This window comes from Aspergillus fischeri, genomic scaffold, assembly GCF_000149645.3.
Source record: "Aspergillus fischeri NRRL 181 1099437636245 genomic scaffold, whole genome shotgun sequence".
In the NCBI taxonomy this organism is placed as follows: domain Eukaryota; kingdom Fungi; phylum Ascomycota; class Eurotiomycetes; order Eurotiales; family Aspergillaceae; genus Aspergillus; species Aspergillus fischeri.
The window spans coordinates 1787568-1799618 of NW_001509773.1; the positions used below are offsets into that span (position 1 = coordinate 1787568).

Below are 12051 nucleotides of genomic sequence, written 5' to 3' on the forward strand. Positions count from 1 at the left end.
AGTGGGTTTCTGCTGGGCTTTTTCTGGGCCGTCCCAGTAACTTCGGATACACTTACTCTTCCCAGGCAAACGACCCTTTGCCGGAGTTACCTTCAAAGTCTGGATTCTTTCTTCTGACATATTGGTAGCATGTCTCAGGTGCAACCTGGCTTACGGAATGATACAATAATATACCCATAATGCGAACCTGTCGCATTCAGTACTAGAAGATAATGGCCTATGAAATGTACAAATGAGACATCCCAATGACCGATGCACCCTTGATTTATACCAGCGAGCCAAGACAACTTCAAATACATACTCTGTATCATTTATTCCGCGCACTCCGATGACTCGCCAGCCAACCCAAGAATAAACTTCCATTGTGCCGGCGTCACGGAGGAAACGCTGAGTCGAGTCTGCTTCAGGGCCTGTAGATCCTCGAGAGGACCGCCGGGCTTCGCGTGAGCCTTGAGGTCATTGAGTGTGACCATCTTCTTGAATTTGCGACGGAACTCGACGTGAACGACTTCCCATTTCGGGTTGTCTCTCTTCGACTTTGGGTCGTAGTACGGGTGAGCAGGGTCGAATGCAGACTCTGTATGATGCGCCAAAGTATACGTTAGCTATCGGGCTCAAACGCATGATTCTGGTCGAAGACGAACCATCTGGTGTGTGCTCTTGGACGATCTCCATCATGCCTACGACTCCAGGCACTTTGCAGTTGGAGTGATAGAAAAAAGCGTAATCGCCCTTCTTCATCGCCCGAATGTGGTTCCGTGCTATCGTTCCGTAAGCCTGTATTCTGTCATGGCCATTCCCTCATACATCCTTACCGACGGGGTTGCGGACGCCTGAGGAAGAGTAAAGTCAGCTCTGATCCGTCATTGCATGGTATTTGAAGGGGACCAGAATCCAGAGACTTACCATCCCACGGCTCTGGCTTCTCAGCCGCCTGCAGATCGTCAATGGAAAACTTGACATCAACTCCTTTTTCCATGCGCGACTCAGGCTCTGCCTTCATCAACCAATATGACTGGTCACTCTCCTCATCAGCAACTTTCGACTCTTCCGATTCTGAGAGTATCGGTTGCGATGGTGTCTCGGTTCCGTTCTGTACGGGGGTTTTCCTGGGTCTCCCGACTGGTCGCTTCGGGCCTTGGGGAGTTTCGGGTGCCGAATTTGGGGCTTCAGGCGCAGTCAGTCTCACAGAAGAATCTCAATGCGGCCGGCCCGTCTATCGATTGTTCCGTTCGGGCATCTTACATCTGATGATCCCGTCCTTCCGGGGACGGCCTCGGCCTCTTTTGGGTCCCGGAGGAGGTGGTGGCTCCTGACCAGGCGGATACTTTCTGGGACGACCTCTTTTCCTGGGCTCGCCCGTGTAAGGATCAATTGCAGGCTATAAACGAAGAGTCAATATCAGTGCATGTTCATCCCAAGTTTTTATCGCCTCTTTCCGGTATCCTGAGTGAGCAGTCGTATTTCTATGGATAGAGACAAGAGCTAGGACTGTAGACGGGTATATCGATGGATTTGATAACGATGCGTTCAAGCTGCCGACAATCGCACATTCGCGGATTGACGGCAACTATAGCCCTCGCATGACGCGCTGGGCAGCTTGGAATCGATGGAGAGACCAATGAAGAGGAAATTCGCATTGAAATTAGGCTTACGCACTCTCTTTGGAGGATTGCTATCGGCAGCGCCTTCGGACTTGCGCTTTCGGCCCATTTTATTTTCTTCCTGAAATTTGAGGTGATGAGCTGAGAACTGTGCTCAAGGACGTTGACGGGATGATGGGAAAGAAATAATCAAAAAAGAAGGGAAAATAGAGCATGCACCAGCCAGTAAGAAGGCAGGGAGGCGGATACTGTGACAATGGACAAGATAAGACACTGGATCAGTTTTCTGGACGCGCCAAGACGCATAACAAACATTCAATGCGAAACCTGTCATTGGGTGCGGGAACACCCGTGGGGAGAGGGGAAAGGAACATGAAAGGGAGGAAGTTGATAGAGAGAGAATAGCGATGGTAGTTGACTCACCTCAAGACTAATCAGCACCTTTGTTGTCTTCTAATATAGTAAGTAGGAGGAAAAGATAGAGTATTGGGAGACTACTACGGTATCGACGACACCGGTCTGGACACAGCTTGGATGGAAGCTTTACTCGCGCCTCCTCGGAAGAGACATTGGAATTGACGGTCCAGCTTCAACAGGACGCGCGACGGAAGCTCAGAGTGGGTCGCCCTAATTGGTCACATGATCTACACTAACTTCTTGCGAGTCAGGCTGCAGTATCTCTGCAGTAGTATCTATGCAATACTCTTGAATAGTAGCTTGACCAGAGAAAAAGGTCAATCATCACGAAATCAGAAGACGGACGGGAAGAAGCAAAAGTCCCGTTCATCGAAGCTTGACGCGCTTCGCGCGAATGTTCTTACACCGCCATGGGGTACTGAGTTGGCAACATCGCTGGAACAGCCTCGTTTTCGAGTATACCTATTAAATTATAGTCAAGGAATACACAAAGACTAGGTTTGAGGTTTGTCTCAATAACTTTCTTCTTTGGGCTTCGAAATGACCGTCAACGGATCCGAATGCATGTCTTCGGGGCGTGTCCGTCTGGCTTAAGTCATCTACAACATTCCGACCTCCTCACCTGTCTGCTATGATTAATCAGCTCGGTGACGGATTTATGCCTCGCAATAATTTCTATTCCATTATCTTTGAAGATTCTTTGAGCAATTCAGGTCGAACTAAGTACTGAAATGGTAGGCTCGTGGAAGAAAACTTCCGCATAACATGGGAGCATGCACCCTCCAACTGACGAACGATCTGAAGAGATCGGTCATCCCTCCGAAGCAGACGCACTAAAGCAGGGACCGGGTTCCAGAGCCTGGATTAAGCATGTTCGTGCTCCACATGGATTTTCCTCCACTCACAGTGACAACCCGGGCAGGATCAGTTCGTCGGTCAGTATGCCTTCAAGTCTACCATTGTACTAGTGCTACAACTAACGACGATTCTGATTCGAGTTTCGATTTCCCCACTGTCTGTCTTGGATGATCCTTGTCTGGCATTGCCTGCGACTATGCTGAGTCCTCGCAAGAATGCAACAATGAATCCCCCATCAAAAGATAGCCGTCGTCTATCGGCTCTAGGTCGAGAGGGATCTCCGAGACAGTGAACAATCATGTTCTCTTATGAGTAAGATACTGCAGCAGAAGAGAAAGAGCTGCATGGAAATTGCGAAGCGGCCGAGACTACTCTATTGGATGTTGAATATGTGCACCTTAACTTCGGCACCCCACTGTTTTACCCATGAGCATCTCGTCTCCGCATCCTGGGCAGCGGCTCCACCATCATTACGAAGTCTACCTCCAGTTTCTATGGCCAATACCATGATACCCTGTTGCCTGACTGCTTGGCTGCATATACGGAGGCCGAGCAGACGCTTCCATCTAATTAGTTGACGGCTAAGTGGAATGAGTAAGGCCGGCTACGACCTGCGTATTACTCTGTTCACATTCGGTTTGGGTATTGCGCCAATGATGCTGGTTATAGTCTCCGAAATCAATCCAGGAGACCTATATTCGTCTTGAGCGTATCGCTATTATGATTCGTATGATTTATTCTCTGAGTACAGAAGTAGGAAGAGGAGGCTAAGCTCACTCTACCGCAATATGCTTAAATTGGATGTGGAGTCACCGAGTCCCTTGCCGGCATGCTCGTTGCAAGGTCCTTCCTCACGGAGTCTCGGGGTAGTGTGCGTCTGAGCCGTAAGGCAAAAGTCCTAAACCGGTACTTGGCTATCATAATGTGGTGTTCAGTGGGCATGACGCAAAGCAATTCGCCGAATCCGATGGAAGGTCTAGAGTGACGAAGAACGCAAAACTACTGTCAGACGCAACGGCCTCCGTTGGCGCTCTATTTTGACAGTCTTGAGTTTCCATCAGGAGCAGTGGACTAAGATGCCTAGTACACCGGAGCGGCGGCTGCATTTGCCTGCGATGAGACCATACGATTCCGGTCGGGTTATCTTCATGGGTTCTGGTCATTTATGAACTTCAGATTCGCTCAAGAAGCGAGTTCGAAAGCATCTGTCACAAACGTTGTCTATTTCTTCCGGGTTTATTAGTTCTGGATCAGCGCACAGGAAACCATGCACCAGCATTAGAGGTTCTCGACCATATGACGCCAACTGCCCCTCATGGCCTATGGATCGGTGACCGAGAAACTCTGGTGTGGGCCGCTGGCGCTCGGGATCGTCAACCTACGAAGTAAATAATTGTTGAAAGCCGTCTGTTGCATTTTGCATTATTGAGTTGCTGCATTCTGCACTGTTTCTTCCACGTTGTCGGTAAACGCCAGGTATCATCATCGGGCTCAGTATGACGGAAAGTGATGTCCTATTGCGCCATTTTCAAAGATCCCCATAGGCTCTGTGCTGTAGTCCTGTCAGCCAAGTGTCTCCTGTCAAACACTCTTGAAGCATGATTGGCTGATGGGCCCTCGAAAGGACTGTACGAGCTACCATGAATAATCAGTATTGTTAAGCTCGGCAGTTAGCAGATAACCAAACTTGAAGCTCAGGGACGGCAACAAAGAGAACATTTCCTGAGACCGCAGAGAGTGGCCATATCAAGAATAGTGCATCATCGGAAATAAAAAACCAAGTGAAATCAGATTGCAGTCAGCTAGGACCATGACTCAATAGGACGAGGTCGTAGTTGAGGAATTGAGGTTCCATTTCTCTTCAAGAGTCCCAGGCACCGAGGCATCCGTACCTTGGTAGCCTACATGGACCGCTGGACGGGCCTCATAATCACCGAAAACAGCAAGTGTGGGGCCGAACCCCAAGGAACAGAAAAGCACGCTAAACATCCCACCAAGAATGAGCTCATGTTGCACCAATCACACACTTTCTGCCCTGCTGGCGGTGGTGAATTGCGTGATCGCGGAGGTACAGGAGCCTCGCTGTGATTTGCCCATGGATCACTGTAAGAGGACGATCTAGAGGGGTATCATTTGGCTGTTGGCCGTTTGGTATGGGGGAGTGGACGACTATTTCTAGCTGATAAATCTCACTCATCCGTCGTCTCTTCCCATCCCGTCTCTTGCTCTCTGCTCAATCACCCTTAGCTTACTCTCTATACCTCCATCTTCCACCTCTTCCAGAAACAGTCACAATGGCCCAGGAACGTGCTGCTCCGTAAGTGTTCCTGAATAGAATTGCTATTCTCAAGACATTGTATTGTGAGAATCATATACTGACATCCTCTCTCATCCAACAGTCTCCGTCTCGGCTCTACTGCCCCTGACTTCGAGGCTGATACCTCCAACGGTCCCATCTCCTTCCACAAGTTCATTGGCGACAGCTGGGCCATCCTCTTCTCCCACCCTGTTAGTACCTCCAATCTCTCAGACCACCGCGCGCAAGAATAGTCCAGACGATTGAAAGAAAGAAGGCTGATCACGAATGGGATAGGATGACTTCACGCCCGTCTGCACCACCGAGCTCGGCGCTTTCGCTAAGCTCGAGCCCGAGTTCGCTGCCCGCAATGTCAAGCTGATTGGTCTCGTAAGCTGAATCCAGGGGTCCCCGAGACATGAATAGGTTCGCTGACATTCCGCTAGAGCGCCAATGGCACCGACTCCCACAAGGCCTGGATCAAGGACATCGACGAGGTCAATGGCTCCAAGCTCACCTTCCCCATCATTGCCGACCCCAGCCGCAAGATTGCCCACCTGTACGATATGGTCGACTACCAGGACACCACCAACGTCGACGAGAAGGGCATCGCTTTCACCATCCGTTCCGTTTTCATTATTGACCCTGCCAAGAAGATCCGTCTGATCATGGCCTACCCCGCCTCCACCGGCCGTAACACCGCCGAGGTTCTCCGTGTGGTTGATGCCCTCCAGACCACCGACAAGCACGGCGTTACCTGCCCCATCAACTGGCTCCCCGGTGACGATGTCATCATTCCCCCTCCCGTCTCCACTGAGGATGCTAAGAAGAAGTTTGGCGATATTCGTGAGGTCAAGCCGTAAGTTCTTGTCTTTCCTGGGCGCAACATGAACGAGTCATGCTAATCAAATGGTATAGTTACCTGCGCTTCACCACTCTTAAGGAGTAATCTATTACTCGATTCACTTGCCTCCTTGGAGTAGAGAAGCAGCGGCATGAAAAGCTGGAGTTCTACCAAAAGGAAGGGGAAATGATGGCCATGACTTTGTCAAATGATCTTGCTTCTACTTTTGATACCTCGTTCAACTAAATACATACATTTGCTTAATGAATAAGCTGGACCATTATACGACAGTATTAATCTTCACGTATCAGTGCATTTTTCTTTGCCTATAGTCAGAGAGTTAGTTGTTCGTATTTAGTGTGCGGTGCCTGAGGAAACGTATTCGACCCATCCGCTTCTGGCTCTCATGATAATAAAATGCGTACCCATGCGAGAGATATCCGAGGATCTTAAATCCTAGAAGTCACATGGCATAAATCTGTCAAATCGAACAACTGACAGTAGTACGTAAATAGACAGAAGCTAATAGCATCCCCACAATGTTCTTCATCCATATCATTGGATCGGCCGCGGTGCCTGACTGCCTGGACCATTTGAACGAGCGACCGCTTCGAAGCCCGCACAACACTAAAGTAGTACCGTATCACTATCATCAGCCCCCTCTTCCTTCCACATCGCTTCTTTCTGCTGACCGGTTTCCATCTTATTCGACTCAAAATCCCGACCGCAACTGGATTGCAATATTTTCGACCAGCAATCTCGCCAACCTCCAGCTCTGTTTCGAATCCTCGGGGGAGTAAGGGCGGGGAACGACCAGCCCCCGTCCCACTCACTTACCTGCCAGTGCCCGCCCGCCCCTGATCTACGCAAAAAAAAAGGTCCCGGTGACGATTTTGACGACGACCGATTGTATTTTCTCTCTGCAGTTTGACGTCGATTGTCCATTGTTCCCATTCGATTGCTGTGACCGGCCGAAGTTTTCGAAGTGGTGTGTGACCTGGTTGTTTTCGCGACTAAATGTACCACGAGCCGGAGATCATTTGAAATAAAAGTTCGACATATCTAATACCGAGGGACCGGAACGACGAGGACTTAAAGAGACGAAATCAGGCAGGCCGTTTCGCTACGAGTCGGGTTGAATATGATGTCAAGAAGTCAGTCAAGTTTGGGTTACATGGATACGGGCAGGGATGAACCCTCCACGTCTGGGGCCTCTCCAGGATATCAACCGCCGCCATCTACAGCCGGTCCGATCAATCTGTCGGGCTTAGTCTGCAATGTACGCCGGACGACAGGCAGAGAACCACACCCGCTGGTGGGAGCCACCACCACTATCCTCGGCGACAAGCTCTACGTGTTCGGAGGCCGCGTTCTATCCAAGACTCGCCCGCAGCTGACGTCGGATCTGTATGAGCTGGACTTGATCCGGCGGCACTGGACGAAGATCGAAGTCACCGGCGATATCCCACGCCCGCGGTATTTTCACAGCGTATGTGCTCTTGGTGATAATAAGCTGGTCTGTTATGGAGGCATGTCGCCTGCACCGAATGCGTCCAAGGAGTCAGCGAGCAATGGCGCATCAGGGCAGGAAGGGCAGCCGGAAGTTGTGGTAATGTCAGATATACACATATTCGACGTACCGTCTCGGACGTGGACGAGAGTCCCCGCTACAGGCTCGCCTCAGGGTCGGTATGCTCATTGCGCGACTATCCTCCCGTCAAGCGCCTTTTTCACCTCTGCTAGTGCTCCACTCTCCGCTATTCACCATAATCCCGCATCGTCCAACCCCCACCAGGGGACTATTGGAGTCGACATTGATGGATTCGGCGGTGCCGAAATGGTAGTGGTAGGAGGACAGGATAGTTCAAATCACTATATCGAGCAGATCAGTGTATTCAACCTCCGCAGCCTAAAGTGGACGAACACAAGCTCGCTCGGAAGAAGCTGCGGCGCCTATCGTAGTGTTGTTGCCCCGTTGATCGGAATGAACGTGGCAGACATCGGGTCTGCTGCCGCCGACCGGGAATCGCAGGAGCCAGTGGAGGAATCGGAGGTGGAAGGGTGTCCCATGCTGATATATTCCAACTACAACTTCCTGGATGTCAAGCTGGAGCTCCAGGTGCGTTTGCCGGATGGTCGCTTGATTGAGAAGCCAATGCACAGTGCAGCATCGCCGCCGGGCTTGAGATTCCCCAACGGCGGTGTGATTAACGGGCATTTTGTTGTGAGCGGCACCTACTTGACCTCATCCAAACAGGAGTATGCGCTCTGGGCGCTCGACCTGAAGACTCTCACATGGGGTCGGATCGATGCCGGAGGGTCTGTATTTGGTCATGGCAGCTGGAACCGCGGAGTGCTATGGGCGAGACGGAATACTTTTGTGGTTCTGGGACACCGAAAGCGCAGTCTGGTCGAGGATTACAACCACCGTCGAATCAACTTCTCTCACGTCTGCATGGTCGAGTTGGAAGCCTTCGGGTTGTACAACAATCCATGCAGAACCGCGCCAACTTCCGGGTACATCTCCCACAGTGCGCCTTCAGTTCCTGCGTCTCTACAACACAAGTTGACTCAGTTGACGTCGGGTGGAAGGCCTTTCTCGCCCGCATCTGACGAGCTGGGCAAACTTGCCCAGTCTCTTCCTGAAATGGCCGACATGGAGCTTCAAGCAGCTGGCGGAGAGCGGATCCCCGTCAACTCACGGATTCTTTCCCGGCGATGGGGCCCTTACTTCATCCAGCTCCTTCGCGAGTCATCCGACACTGGTGTTTCTGATACGGCGACCCTGCGTGGAGCGCTCCCGATGTACCCCAGTCGAAACTCAAGCATCACCATTACCCCCTCGATAGGACAAAACAGTTCCTACTCCAGTGCCAGCACCCTTGTCAGCAACCACTCGAACCCTTCCAAGTCTTTGTTATCGAATCTTGAGATACCCTCTGCTCATACCTTACCCCCTACCTCTCGACCCCGTGTTTTGTACCTCCCCCACACCTTCCTCACTCTCCGAGTCCTCGTCTACTACTTGTACACCTCGTCGCTCCCACCCGTCGGATCCTCCCTCTGCACGCCCCAAATTCTCTGCTCCCTCCTTCAACTCGCTCGCCCCTACCAGGTAGACGGCCTCCTCGAGGCGACCGTCGAGCGACTTCACCAAATCCTCGACGGTCGCAACGCCGCCGCCGTCTTCAACGCAGCCGCCATGGCCGCCGGCGGCGGCCGAGGCACCGGCTTCATCAGCGGACCCGGCGGCACCCTCGAGGCGTTGAACGGCGCACACGCGGCCGCCAGTGAAACCGCTAGCGCCGGCGCCGGCACCACAACAGGCACCGACGCCTCGCAGAACAGCCACCTCACCTCCGACTCCTCCGACACCGAACACGGCACCACCTCCGCCCTCTCCACCGCCAGCGGCGGCGGCGCCACCAGCGCGCCCTCCTCCCGCGGCATCCCGCTACGCATCAACACCAACCTCTTTGGCCGCAGCCACCACCACACTGACCGCGACCGCGAGGACTCCATCAGCAACGCCAGCACCGCCACCTCCGCCTCGAGCTACGACCACTCGGACTCCGAATTCACCGGTAGCGAGTCGCAGTCGCAGTCGCGTCCGCGCCGCGTCCGCCGCGACACAGACGCCCAGCTCCGGCCACACAGGGAGATCTGGACGGGCGATCTGAGCAGCGTCATCGGCCTGCAGAAACGGGGGCTCCGCGGCCTCATGGAGGGCCGAAGGCTGATGAGAGAACGCAATGCCAAACCCGGAAGCTCGGGTGGTTTGACGTCTCTGCCTGCGACTGCTGTAGATCAGAGTGCCGCTTCTGGGGTATAGGTCTGATTCCTTCTACTGTTGTGTTCATTTTTGGTATGTGCGACGATGATTGAGTACAAGTATATAGAATGCATTGTATTTTTGTGCCCGCATCTAGATAGCTGGTTTCGTCTCTTCTGTTAACTCACACTTGACTTGTGACCAGTGATAACCGGTCCGGTCTACTAACGTACGGATGGGCACGTCCAGTGTTATCTCCCACTCCGTTTGAACACGAAATGCATAATAATCCTAACCTTCTATCACCTAACGATGTCAATTGCATGCTAGAAACGAATATGAACATAGAGCTTCGAAATGAGACAGCCTCCGCCAATCCTTCATGTAAGCTTCAGGGACAGGAAAATACAATACAAGACTTTGTGCTAGATCATCAATATTGAGGGTGAAAAACAAAGACAGACATCACTGCCTTGAAAAGGACATTCGTGAACTCGAAAGAACCCACGCTTCCCAGAGGAAGACCTGTTCTCGCTTGACTGCGATGCCGTCGTCTCCGAGGTCGTCGACTGTCAGAGTGCGGAGCTTTTGCATGGTCGCCTTTGGTATTGATCTCCTCGATGTGCCTCGAGGAGCTAATGACATGTAGTCATCGTCAAAGGTGACTGGCTGGGGAGGGCCAGAGGGCAGATTGGACACGAGGGAGAGCGCTGGAATGGCCTCTATAATACTAACCTCAGCGCCGCTGCCGTTACTATGCCTGCTACTGCTACCGTTCGTGTGGTCGGCGGATTGTGTTCGTCTGACGTAATCGATTTCGTGCAGGTCTATACGTTCCAATTGCTCCGTCTCTTCGCGGAGGCAGGCTAACACGTCCCGCCAGCGTCCGTCTCGAAGGTGCACATTGATGAGCCTGATGTCGCGAATCTGTCGCTTGTGTTGAAGGAAAATTGTGATGATGTCGTCTGCTTCCAGGCACCAACCCTGCAGGCTGACAGTTTGGAGCCGTTTCCATTGGACGCGATAAAACATCTGTTTTAGCGGGAGAAATACAGATCCATTGCCAGGAACTCCGAAATGGACGGCAGTCAGATTTCGAGCTGCCCGGAAAAAATCATGGAAGACGCTAGACACGTTTGACATTGTAGTGGCCATCCCAGTGTACGACTGGAAGGTGATATCCAGGCTCAGCAATCGTGCTCCCAAGGCGGAGAACATCATGGGAGGAGTCTGCAGTAGCCTGATCATGGAATCGGAACTCATTTGTGGCCCGACAAAGCGAATGGAGTTACAATTGGATTCCAGGAGAGAAATCGCCAGATTTGTGACTGCTCGAGTGCAAGCGGGCTCCCATTCCAGCATGGCTGATCGCTCCATCGAGCGCCCTTGAATGTGTCCCATTAATAGTTCATCCGCCTCGTCTTGTAATCTCAGTAGTTTGACCTGCTGAAGACCCGAAAACGACGCTATTGCACGCCGCAGCAAGAGAAGATCCTGGTTTTCCTGGACGATCTGTTGTTGGTCCTGCAACCGATGCTTGATTGTGTTGAATAGTGGAGGGTCCGTCTTTTCTATTTCAGTCAAGATTAACGGCCAGCCTGGAAATCATCAGCATCCTTCAATACTTGTTGGCGTCAGAGAATCTTCAGTTACTGTACCGTTTTCTGAATAGAATGGTCGCACCATGTAAGTGAAATACCTCACATGACAGGCTAGTTGCATAGTCAAGAAATCTTCCAATCGTCCAAATTCATTCCGTGAAAATCGCAGGACAAATCGACGGAATTTCGTTGGAGCTCCGATTCTCCTGAATCTCTTGCATACAAGTCTGAACCGATCCAAGTCGGACTTCTCCCCATACAAATGAATGCGCGCATCACCAGTGCATTGCGGCTCATGCTGATAGTACGTCTGAGGTGCTCCTTCTATCGGAGGATCCAACTCCAAGAGGAACGAGAGGATTTCACTGAGCAATTCGTCCGCCAAGTCGCAAATATGTCGCGCGTGGTTCATGCTGTTCGCACAAGGAGGCAGCCGCATATTCAACTGCTGTGACTAGTCGCAGTGACACGGAAATCAAGCCTAGTACAAGATGAGTTGCAAGCGGCTGCGCGACTTGCTCACTAATGCGCGAAGAGTCAGCATGGGGATCGATTTGGGTATATATAATGGCAATAAGAAAAGACTCCAAGGTCAGGGAAAAGGAAGGACCAGAGAGAAAGACGTCAACAATAAAAAGGGGGGGGGGGGGGGGGGGGGG

At 51.8% G+C, this 12051-nt stretch overlaps 4 protein-coding genes across 4 annotated transcripts; 2 read left to right on the top strand and 2 right to left on the bottom strand.

Annotated features, from left to right (window-relative positions):
• Window positions 1–311: 311 nt before the first annotated feature.
• NFIA_107590 (EVE domain-containing protein) lies at window positions 312–1713 on the bottom strand (the record flags this gene model as incomplete). The annotated part of the gene is made up of 5 exons (XM_001267163.1): window positions 312–577; window positions 645–761; window positions 907–1167; window positions 1246–1381; window positions 1660–1713. The coding sequence occupies 5 exons, from the start codon at window positions 1711–1713 to the stop codon at window positions 312–314; spliced, it is 834 nt and encodes a 277-aa protein (XP_001267164.1).
• Window positions 1714–5173: 3460 nt separating this feature from the next.
• Window positions 5174–6124, top strand: NFIA_107600 (peroxiredoxin; the record flags this gene model as incomplete). Its single annotated transcript, XM_001267164.1, has 5 exons — window positions 5174–5196; window positions 5279–5387; window positions 5473–5565; window positions 5622–6034; window positions 6094–6124. The coding sequence occupies 5 exons, from the start codon at window positions 5174–5176 to the stop codon at window positions 6122–6124; spliced, it is 669 nt and encodes a 222-aa protein (XP_001267165.1).
• Window positions 6125–7163: 1039 nt separating this feature from the next.
• Window positions 7164–9851, top strand: NFIA_107610 (putative regulatory protein Ral2; the record flags this gene model as incomplete). Its single annotated transcript, XM_001267165.1, has 1 exon — window positions 7164–9851. The coding sequence occupies one exon, from the start codon at window positions 7164–7166 to the stop codon at window positions 9849–9851; it is 2688 nt and encodes an 895-aa protein (XP_001267166.1).
• Window positions 9852–10256: 405 nt separating this feature from the next.
• On the bottom strand, window positions 10257–11831 carry NFIA_107620 (F-box domain protein; the record flags this gene model as incomplete). The annotated part of the gene is made up of 2 exons (XM_001267166.1): window positions 10257–11389; window positions 11450–11831. 2 exons carry the CDS (start codon window positions 11829–11831, stop codon window positions 10257–10259), a joined length of 1515 nt encoding a protein of 504 aa, XP_001267167.1.
• Window positions 11832–12051: the final 220 nt, after the last annotated feature.